Raw genomic sequence first — 11547 nt, 5'->3', positions numbered from 1 at the left:
GAATCACTGGTAAAGGATTCCCACTGCCCATGTCTTTGTTGGTCAAATGAAATTGCAGCTCTTTTAAAACTTAATCTAAACTCAGGGCGAAGCTCCGTCCGGATACAGATTCAGGTATTTGCAATACTTTAAAAAGATCTGTGAAGCTCTTAGGTTGAGTTTGATTACACCTGACAGATGCTTTAAGAGTCTCGGAATTGTACAAATTGCTTGGAAGAAAACAAAAATCAAGTGTTGCTTAAGCTTCCCTCCTCCCAAAGTATTTGCAATGAGTCCAAGCACTTTCTCACCCAAGTCCACTTCCAACGCAGAAAAGCCAAAACAACACTCTTCACTGCTAGTTTCATGCTGTAAAAGAGAAACCTTCTCCCCGGGTGCCACGAGCAAACAAAACCTGTCCAGTATGTGCATTCATTGCAATGCAAAACAGATTTCCAATGCTTCAGCATCACTTAAGGCCCTACTTTCAATTACAATGTCATGAGCACTTAGAGCTGACGGGCCTTTTAGAGAAGGGGAGTGGAACCTGTGGTGAAGATCCAGACGGCCTTAAAAAGACCATTAGGGACTTTAAATTTAAAATGAAAACACGCACACAAATACGCAGTGAAAAAATCCACTTTTCAGATGTGTTTTTTTTCTTCTTTTTTCTAAAAATACAGCCAATAAAAATAAATGTAAGCCACATCAGCTGGTTTAAACACAGGTTCTGGATGTTGTCAGAATTAGCTGAGGGAATGCTCACTGATTTTCTTTGCAGGAGGAAAAGAGGAGAGGATTGAGAAAGAAAGAGGATGAAAAAGGGGAAATGAGACAGGAGAAGGCAAAATACTGAGGGGAAGGAGAGAAGGGGGGGGTGAGAACAGGGGGCAGAGGGGAAGAGAGGTGGCTCGCTTTTCTATTTTTCTCTCGGATCCCGCCCTCCTGGCCAGGGGTTGGTCAGGGAAACCCAACTCCCGCGCATGGATTGGTCGACTCCTCTCTGGACGGGGAAAATAGTCTCTCTTCACAGACACAATAAAGTTTAGTGCTGGACGCTTGCAGGCAGTATAGGCGCAAAACCAGAGCCTCTGTATGCCGTCGGTGCGCTGCGCTTTTTTTTTTTTCCAACCACACGGAGTTATTAACGGGAATCGAACCAAGAGAGGACTCCAGGATTTATCAAAAATGTATTTTTTAACTGAAATCACGCGCGTTTGATTACGCACAGATCTGGCAATGCTTCACCGCTGCAGATTTCTGGATATTTGAATCTACTGAATGGCTCAGAGTTGGATACTGTAGCCTCCGAGAACGCACGGACTGCGTGCGCTGCTGGACTACTGCTGGGCTTCCCAAGGCGACCTATTTTGACAGCATTTTCTTTTTTTGAGGAGATAACCACTGTGCCAACAAGTTGACAGAGGGCAGCGCCAGGGTGACCATGCCCGGGATGATGGTGTCAGCCTTGCTCCTCCTGTCCGGATTGGTGGGTCCGCTGTGCGTGGCGGTGGTGACGGCGTTCGGCGACGAGGTGGAGGAGATGACCTGCGACCCGATCCGGATCAGCATGTGCCAGGGTCTGGGTTACAACGTCACCAAGATGCCCAACCTGGTCGGCAACGTGCTGCAGTCGGACGCGGAGCTGCAGCTGACCACGTTCACGCCGCTCATCCAGTACGGCTGCTCCAGCCAGCTCAAGGTAAAGACGAGATCCGAAGCCGGTGGCACCGCAAACAAGAGTAGCCAGGATGTTTATTAAAAGCGCACAGCGGAGGCTCAAATTTAGGATCAGTGGTCCTGCTTCCAGAAAAAGCCTGGCTAAGTCTAGAAAGTCTGCTAAATCTGTGAGAGTGTGTGTGCGCAAAGAGAGACAGTGGAGCAGAGTGTGGTCCCAGAGCACATGACAGGGAGCTACCAGCAATAACTGCAGCTCAGACTGATGGTGCCAGAGATAATGAGCAGCATAATATAGGTTGAGTCCCATGAAGTTAAGATAAATGGATGGGTCCCTCTCTTCCTTCCTTCCTTCCTTCCTTCCTGTTGTGCCAGGCTGTCATGCTGATTTCATTGAAAATGCCCCCTCTGTCTGTTGACATTCTGAGTTCATGCCCCACACAGCAACAGCTGAATCCTCACTGCTAATATACTGTAATGTCTCCCTGCTCACAATGGTGCCCTCAGTGTCCTAAGACAAAATGCAGCTTGTTTGGCTCATGCACCATGTAAGAAAAAAAAATCGATTGGTCTCATTATGTGTGTCTGAGATTTGGCTTTACACTATAATTGTAATGACACCACAGAGAGGACATATTTTTGTAGTGAATGGTGTTTACTTTTTCCAAAAACACCCATTTTCTTAGACACACACTTAAGCATGCCTGGACATCCGCAGACCTGAAAACCTCCCCAAGAAAGTTAGGTTTGCAGGCTCGCCGTCCTGTCCGCGTTCTGTTTTATTACAGTGTAACAGTGAGTTATTGGTGTGTGCAGCTGTTTGGGAAGAGGGCTAAAAAATATTTTGGCATGTTAAATTAATACAGTGCTTAGGAGACATGACAACCAGACAGAATGAGGAGCAACTGTGGCATAAAACTGAACTGTCTTCCTCCAGTTGTAAATTGTCCTGTAAGTTTAGCTGACATCCCAGTCTCTCTCTCCCCCTCTCTCTCCCTCACACACACATGCTAAAGAGGGAGAAAGGGGAAAGAGAAACCGTATCGTCTAACATTTGCTCTAATGGGAGGCTTCCTGACTAGTAACCGGAGCAGCTTTTAGCAGAGAAGTGACAGCACTCAGGTTACCAACGGTCGGGGGAAAACACCCAGAATGTGTTACACGACTGTCACGGGTTCAGTATGCATTACTCACTGTGGGAAGTGTTAGAAATTGTATTACAGGTAATTTAATATCTACAGCTTACACAAACTGTTGTTATTGTATGAGCAGACGCATTAAAACGCTCCCACAGACTCAGGATAACCATGTTAATTTCATTTCATCAACCCACAAATCACACAAGACAACCTACCTGCTGTAAATTTGAGGAACAAACATTCTCTGTTTGTGGTGCGAAACTTAATACAGTCTCCAGTCTGCTCAATGCGCAGAGATAAAGCCGCACTACAACCCAGATACAGATCAGAGAACAAATTGAGTTTAAAGTTTCTCCGATAAAGATTTTTGCCGTTGCATAGTTCCTCACAGCTCCACAGTGAGGACTTACTGTGTTACATTTTATACTCATAATCACCGGATAAAGTCTCTCACTTTAGGTGTAAAAGAACAGAAGCTCAGTTATTCAGTCTATTTATTGTGGCTGTAAATTTCATATCCCAAACATGACATGCTGCACAGATGCACAATTTTTTCTGTTTACTTTGCAAATAAATTCCCACAGACAGCAACAGTTGTTTAACATTTCCCTGTGTATTTCTTTCCCAACCTTGACACCAGTCTTGGATTCAGGTTTCATTTGGGCTCCGTTCAAGGGCTGATTTCAAGCTGGGGTTTGTCTGTCACTGGAGTAAGGCTGCAAGCCCACAGCATTCTAAATCTTTTTACAGCCTTATACGTATTTTGATGTTTTTAAAATGAAAAACAGAAGCAAACCCTTTCACTCTGACACATATTTTCCCACTACCACTGAGTCCAAGCGCCCGGAGTCTATGTTTTGTTTCATTTATCTCAAGGTAGCTGAGTAAAAATATTCTTTCTTGCTTCTATGTATTTTCATATCATGAGGCTGGCACAATTTTACACTCTGGCTTCAAACAGATTTCGCTGTAAATGCGTGAAATCACTTAAAATTGCTACCTCCTGTAACCCCAGAGTACTTCTTCTCTCACATCACCACCACCTCAGTAGTCAAATGCGACTTCAGACTGTCTACTATCTTTGTAACCCTGACTTGATATCTATTTCAAAACCATTGCCATGGGACAGAGAAAACTGAGCCTCGGATTAGGGGGATTATGCAGCATTACATGGCACATGCCCTCAGTGTTGTTAAGTCCACAGATTGTTTTTAAAGATGCAGACTTGTATGTGAAACCTTGGAGCAGGTTAGCGTTGGCTGTCGTGACTTAAGTTGTGGAGTTTCCTATTAGTATTGAAAATAGAGACCTACCAATAGAAGCAGTGATGCAACGTATTGAAAGTTATGGGCACAAAGAAGCAGGATACTGAGAGGTATATGCGAGTCGATGGAGGATCCACATGTGGGAGTACACAGTGTAGCCATCTAGCAGCTGTAATCCTGTTGTAATATACAGAAAGATTGGCCCAGAGGGTACTCGCCGCACTGTTTCCACCTCTTTAACAAGCACTTCACCACTGACACAATTTACCTTCTGCTTCACAGTTTGATTTAACTGAAGTGGATCAAAGTCTACAAAGCAGTACGACGAAATACAACACAACATTGTACAAGTGTTACTGCACTTTCAGTGTCTATATCGGTTTTACTACTCTGTTATGTTTCACTCTTCTTACATCACTCGGCAGTATGTTTGTTTCGCTCACTTCTCTCTAGAAAAGAAATCAGCTGCTACACACAGGACACTGCTCCTACAACAATTCAACACATTTGCAGCACCACCAGTCAAAGCTTATTATATCACTTCTGTGACATTGCTTTTTTTCTCTGTCTTTATTAGATGCTTTGAAGTCTCACCACAGTATATATAGTTTGCAAAATTCAGTTACACAAACTGCGAGCAAAATATTAAAGTTGTCTTCCTTTATTTTCTTTTTTCTCCAGTTCTTCCTATGCTCGGTTTATGTGCCGATGTGCACGGACAAGGTTCCCATTCCCATCGGTCCATGCGGCAGCATGTGTCTGTCTGTCAAGAGGAAATGCCTCCCTGTGCTCAATGAGTTTGGCTTCATTTGGCCTGAGGTGAGTCACATCATCGCAAGAACATCCTGCATTGCCAACTTCAGGATGTGGTTGTGGAAAATGAATGGAACATAAGAAAAAGTTTACAAGAAACAGTCATGATGAGCAACCAAAATGCTGTTTTCTCATCATGCGTCCTCTCTAGGTGCTGAACTGCAGCCTCTTCCCTCCTCAAAACGACCACAACCACATGTGTATGGAGGGTCCGGGGGATGAGGACACGCCCTACCCGCAGGTCCGCCATCCTCCCCACCAGGAGGAGTGTCAGGCCCTGGGATCTGCTCCAGACCAGTACACCTGGTTTAAACAGACTGAGAGCTGCACTCTGCAGTGTGGCTACGACAGTGGGCTTTACCGGCGAGGGGCCAAAGTCTTCACAGATGCATGGATGGCAGTTTGGGCCGTGCTGTGCTTCCTGTCAACCACTCTGACAGTCCTGACCTTTCTCTTGGATTCGCAGCGTTTCTCCTACCCTGAGAGGCCCATCATCTTTCTCTCCATGTGCTGCAATCTGTACAGTGTTGCCTACCTGGTAAGAAGGGGACTGTTGTTTCACTTAAGTAGTTTGGGTAGAATGAATAAAGTGACTTTACAACAAGTCATCAAGCGTGTTGATGCTCAGTTCAGCCGATAAGTCCCTGAATTTTAGTTACATGACTGTTGGTTGCAGTTTAGTCCCTTGTGGGGTTGTGATTGCACTGAGGAGTGTAAAGGGTTTCCTCTCTGGTGTCACCTCTTAGGAGGTTTTTAAACTGAGACATGTAGAATAAAATTTTAACAAATATCATGACTTAAGGCCTAGATTTAGGATATATTTCCAAAGAAGTGGTATGTCATTGATGTTGAAGAACCATCAGGAAGTTGAAAATCTGATGATTCTGTTTTAAATAATGATGCCACACTTCAATAATAGTGGAGGATTTTCAGAGGACATCATACAGCTTCTCCTCTGGTTGCATTAAGTAGGAAAGATGATGCTTCCTTTTGTCCGTTACTGGTGTTAATTCAGCCACACCTCCTTTCCCTTTTGTCTCATTTTCTAGGTACGACTGACTCTCGGGAGGGAGCGCGTTTCCTGTGACCTGGATGCGGCAGCGGTGCCAATTCTGGTACAAGAAGGATTAAAGAGCACCGGCTGTGCCATAGTCTTCCTCCTGCTCTATTTCTTTGGCATGGCCTCCTCACTCTGGTTTGTACAAACAAACACAGACACGCACACACCTTTTAATCGCATCAATCCTTCAGCTCTTTGTCCCAGTTCGACTATTGTCAGACGTTGTTGTGAATGGCCTTTGGTGGAACAATTGGAACACGAGACTTAGCATCCTGTTTTCTTTTAAATCAAACCATCCTCTCTCATAACCTCTGTACTAGTTGGATTAATTTCCCTGCATGTAAAAGGTAAAAGTTCATTTTTTCAAGTTGGAGTGGAAAGACAGTGCTGTCGCAGCTCTTTTTCTTCCTTTTCACTTGACCCTTGTTTTCCTGTTTGTCTTCATTCTTCCCCATTTGGAAAAGAATTAGGCCAAAGATTTTACTCTTTCCTATGATATGATCACAGCCCTGTGTTCTGTCGCTCTTGACTATCTGGTGTCATGATAACTTTATTTTATCAGAGGACTGCACGTGTCCACCTGATTGCCTTTTATGCAGCTTTTTCATTGCCAAAGTTTTGAGATGCTCCAGCAGTGATCAGTATTTTCCCAGTATTTGCCTCAGTGTCGAGTTTCCTGGAATCGTGACTTCTATTCACTGTAAAAACGAGGAAGATAATCTGATGATTGTGCACATGAGGAGGGTTTGCTGCTTATCTCACTCCTCTTGCTCCATCTTCCAGGTGGGTGATCCTGACTCTCACCTGGTTCTTGGCTGCTGGACTGAAGTGGGGCCATGAGGCTATTGAAATGCACAGCTCCTACTTCCACATAGCAGCCTGGGCCATCCCAGCTGTTAAAACCATCGTCATCCTCATCATGAGACTGGTGGATGCAGATGACCTGACTGGGCTGTGCTATGTTGGCAACCAGCAGCAGGAGGCCCTCACAGGCTTTGTGGTGGCACCACTGGCCACATACCTCCTCATAGGTAATAACATAATCATAAAATTTATCTATATGTGATTTTACAACTTTCTGCATAAACTAGTGCACTTATGCCCATATTTTATCAACACAGATCCCTTGTTATGTCTTAATCATGCTCAGGCTCTGAGTTCTTTGATTATTTTATACATCTGTCAATATGTTTTCTCCATCCAATGGTCCAACTGACAGTTGTCTGCTTCCTGCCCCTCAGGCACTCTGTTCATCTGTGCGGGCCTTGTGGCTCTTTTCAAGATACGCTCCAATCTGCAGAAGGACGGTGCCAAAACAGACAAGCTGGAGCGTTTAATGGTGAAGATCGGAGTCTTTTCCGTTCTTTACACTGTACCAGCATCCACTGTCATTGGCTGTTACCTCTACCAGCTCTCTCACTGGGGAGAGTTCAGGGCCAGCACCCGGGACTCATATGTGGCATCAGAGATGCTTCGAATCTTCATGTCACTGCTTGTTGGCATCACATCAGGCATGTGGATCTGGTCAGCGAAAACCCTTCACACCTGGCAGCGCTGCACTGCCCGCCTGCTCAGAGACAGCAGGGCTAGCCGAGGTGGCAAGAGAGCACCGGGTGAGGGCTGGATCAAACCAGGGAAAGGCAACGAGACAGTGGTTTGAGGAGGAAGAAAAGAGAAAATGGACAGGAATGAAGTTCTGCAAGCTTCTCTCTCGTTGACACTCGCTCTGCCAAACGAAGGATGGCGAGGTCAGAGATTCAAGAGGTGAGAGGGAGATAAAAAATGTGATACAGGACTTTCTGGATGTAATGGCATCACAAAAGCTCCCCGACAGTCCCTAACTAACATGGGATAAGGAGGAAAGAGGAGGACTAAGTCATACAGTAGTAGCAACAGTAGCCTCTCTACCTCTGTTAGACTTCCTTTGCCCAGAGAGGTGGAGAAAGCAACAAAAAAAAAAAAGAAAACGAAAAAGAGAGACGGAAAGGGCAGATCAGACACAAAATCAAGATGCAGACCGGACACACCAATAAGCTGCGTGGCACCACGTCTACCTCTCTGTCTCTCTTTTCGCCAGAGCCCTCAGCAGAAGAGACTGAACCTGCTGGATACAGCAAACCCAAATGCCGTTGGATCTTTTAAGGGTCTTTTGAAGTTCTAATTTTTACACTGGAGCAAATATTATACAGGTGTAGGCTGAAGTTTCCCAAAAGCATCTGATTCCTTGAAAGCCCCTTTTACACTGAGATTAGATAATAAATAATCTGACTAATGGTATGTGTCCACAGGGGCCTAACCTCGACGCACCTGAGTTGCATAAAGTAGTCTAGACTTCAACTTTATGCAAATGAGAAGCAGCCAGTCTGACACTCCATCAGCTGAAACACAGCACAGCGCTACCAGAATGCATTGTACAGCTGCTTATATAGACAATGACTGAGTATTGTGTTAAAATCAGATCCTGTGGACATGTACCATAAGTGTAATGAAAATCTGAAATATTGCCTTATATCTGTCTATATTTGAACTACATTATTCTGCATTTTGGGGAATAGTACCTTTTGTACAATACTAAATAGGAGGTCAGATTTTTTTGGGAAACCAGCTTCATACTGGAATAATGCACTATAGCTATAGAATATGTGAAGGGTAGGGACAGCAGTGGTGGGACTGATAACAAGTCAGTATACAGCACATTAATACGCACAGCCATTAACAGGGAGAGTTTGGTCAGTTGTCATTATGGACGCGACAGAAAAATAACTTTCTAGTGTTCAAACGTGAACGTCAAACACATTCTTATTGTGAAGCCAACACAATGAGAGATTATGTGTGAGGTTGTCATACTACACTATGAATCCCAGGAGTACCAGCTGTGCCTTTTATTGCCCCATGCATTTGGAAGCACTGAGGCATCTGGGAAATGTAGGCTCTGAGCAGTCAATAAGAAGCTCAGCTAATTTCAAATGTGTGCAGTTTTCCTGGAAACCCAGAACTGTACATGCTGTTGAGTTACCATGAAATCCAGGAAATTGAATTATTCCCTCTGCTCTTTTCCAAATATTGGAACCAGGGCAGGTTAAAGAGTTAGAAGTTATTAGACAATCACTTGCCAAAATACACACTTTGCAACAGCAAAAGGGCTGCCATAACTTGTGCACATGCAGATACAGTACAATGCAAAAATTTGAGGATTTAAGTACATTGAGGATTCAAAAATAATGCCACCGTTAATTTTTGGTTGTTTTACTTAACTTGATACTGAGGGCAGCAAACAGCAAACAAAACCTAAAATCATTATTCGCTGTGACCACCCTTTGCCTTAAAAATAGCACCAATTCTCCTAAGTATATTTGTGCAAAGTTTTTCAAGGCATTAATCAGGTTGTTGCAAGCATCTTGCCACAGGTCTTCTGTGGATTTAGGCAGTGTCAGTCGCTTCCGTCTCTTCATGTTACCCCAGACTGACTCTGTGGGGGCCACAGCATCTGTTGTAGAACTTCTAGTCACTGAGAGTACTTCTTTATGACCCTTGTTGTAAGTTTGTGGCTGTTGTCATGCTGCAGAATGGATTTTGAACGAGTCAAAAGACTAACTTGATATTATGTGATGGATAAAAACATGTAAAGTGCCTGAAACTTTTGCACAGTACTGTACATGCATAAACACACACATAGGAATCAGTTGCCACAAATTGTATCCACTCGCCTACATTGTGATCAGTATCTGCAGGTAATGAAATAACAGTAACACGAGAGCACCTCTGTCAATTTTTATCTGCCTTTCTTTTCAGTCTGTGTGCATGTGTTTTGTCCACTAAGACCATCACAGAAGCAGCACAATGAAATTGGCATATTAATATCCATCTGATGCTCTCATTTATCCCCTGCCAGCCTTTGTCTTTTTAACCTCATCTGATACATCAAGGCTCATTTCCCAGACAATCAAGCCCTCCCTGGAAGAGATTTTTGTACATTACACTTCAAAATTTCACGAGTAATGGAGATGAGATCTCCATTTATTATCTCTGGCACTGCATTTTAACAGTAGGCCTTTCTCACCATTTCAGTCTTGCAGGTCCGCTCAATAACTGCAAGCTTTAAATACAGCAAAGGTCCTGGTTCTGACTTATCCTGCCTTACTGCTGCATTCACCAAATTCTGCTCCTGTGTACCGAATGTTTGCCTGACAATCTATCCATCAAAGCTCTTGCGTTTCAGTGAGTCTTTGTATAATATTACGCCTTCTATATTTCAGTAGAATAAGGATTAATCTCATTTTGGAAAATTGAAATGTAGAGCTTGAATAATACAGAGCTTTTTCCTCCTGTGTGTCAACTGTAACCAGGTAGTGCCTCATACAGCCTGTCACATCTATTTTTGAGCTCAAAGTTTAGAGTGGGACAGAAAATCATTCTTGGGTTGCCTTTTCCCAAAAAATATGTTAAATATAACTGTTTCTGCATTCAGAGGTGCTTTTGGTGGTTCTGGTGAAACCTAGAACCCTGAAAAAAAGTGTTTCTCAGACCAGCATACGTTGGCACATGTATTAAATTTCCAAAGTCAAACAAACATTACATTCACTTTAAGTGAATTAAATTAACCTCTGACCACCTCCCCTCTGAGCTAATGCAGTTTCCCCCTCATGCTGTCTTAAGGTTTTGGCTGTCTCCTCTTGCATGACCACACTGAGCTTCAGGTGACATTTCAAAACAATCACAGAATGTGCCTTGAAACACAGTGAGTTTGTGCCACGCTTAAAGATCGAGGACCACTGGTGGTGCAGGTTTTGTAAATGCTTTTTTGAGAAACCCAGACATGAATCACTGCTGGGATCAGTTCACCGACGCTGATCGTAGCCTTTAAGGTCTAGACTGCTCCCTCGTGTAGAAAACTGCTTGTCTTGACAATGTCATCGATGTATTATAAAGAGATTGCTAATTTATCCGTGTAAAAAAACAACGTGACAAAAAATGTTAAAACTTGTTTGTTATTTAAAAAAAACACTTTTGTATCAGAAGAAGATAAATAAAAACTTTTTGGTTTCCAATATGTTGTTGTGATTATAACAGTGAGTGCACGAGTGTCTGTTTTGCAGCTCATTAGTTTCATTTTTACTCGTTCTTTTTTTATTCTTTTGGACCTACCTGACTAACCTTTTGGTCGATACATCAGAAAGTCATTAAAAAAATATCATTCCAGTTTCCTAAAGCTGAAGTAAAGATCTTCGAATGTCCTTTTTTCCCCAACCAACATTTCAGAACCTTTAGATGCTCAGTTTGCTACAAAATAAGACAAAGACAGATGAAAAACCTTTACATTTGCAAAGCTTTAACGAGAGAATGTTTGTTAGTATTGGTGGACGGAAACAGTGAATTGCTCTACATACAATTAACATCTAAAAAACATACAGTATCAGAGCAGCAGATTTGAGATGAATGTGAAATCCTGCATCAATGTGTCATGTATAGACATTTCCATCCCTATGAGAAGCCGCCATGGAGTAGTTAAGCTTACACTGAATGCGACTGAATGAATGCATGTTCTGCAGCCACGTAGTAAATCATCTGTACACATCCTCAGAGGTGTTTTCACTTACTGGACTGAACAATGCTG

At 43.2% G+C, this 11547-nt stretch overlaps 1 protein-coding gene across 1 annotated transcript; it reads left to right on the top strand.

The window, feature by feature from the left end:
• Positions 1-1055: 1055 nt before the first annotated feature.
• On the top strand, positions 1056-11000 carry fzd4 (frizzled class receptor 4). The gene is made up of 6 exons (XM_008301587.1): positions 1056-1681; positions 4742-4879; positions 5025-5411; positions 5923-6068; positions 6717-6964; positions 7175-11000. Exons 1-6 carry the CDS (start codon positions 1424-1426, stop codon positions 7591-7593), a joined length of 1596 nt encoding a protein of 531 aa, XP_008299809.1. The 5' UTR covers positions 1056-1423; the 3' UTR covers positions 7594-11000.
• The last annotated feature ends 547 nt before the right edge of the window (positions 11001-11547 follow it).

The sequence above is a fragment of the Stegastes partitus genome, unplaced genomic scaffold (assembly GCF_000690725.1).
Source record: "Stegastes partitus isolate 25-593 unplaced genomic scaffold, Stegastes_partitus-1.0.2 Scaffold35, whole genome shotgun sequence".
NCBI lineage: Eukaryota > Metazoa > Chordata > Actinopteri > Pomacentridae > Stegastes > Stegastes partitus.
This window is presented reverse-complemented; position numbering and strand designations above follow the sequence as displayed.

Excerpts from the sequence above, each read along its gene's own strand:
- fzd4 (XM_008301587.1), top strand. The coding sequence starts at position 1,424 with ATGCCCGGGATGATGGTGTCAGCCTTGCTCCTCCTGTCCGGATTGGTG. Across the intron at positions 5,412-5,922 it reads TGTACAGTGTTGCCTACCTG|GTACGACTGACTCTCGGGAG; the intron begins GTAAGAAGGGGA and ends CTCATTTTCTAG. Across the intron at positions 6,965-7,174 it reads GGCCACATACCTCCTCATAG|GCACTCTGTTCATCTGTGCG; the intron begins GTAATAACATAA and ends CCTGCCCCTCAG.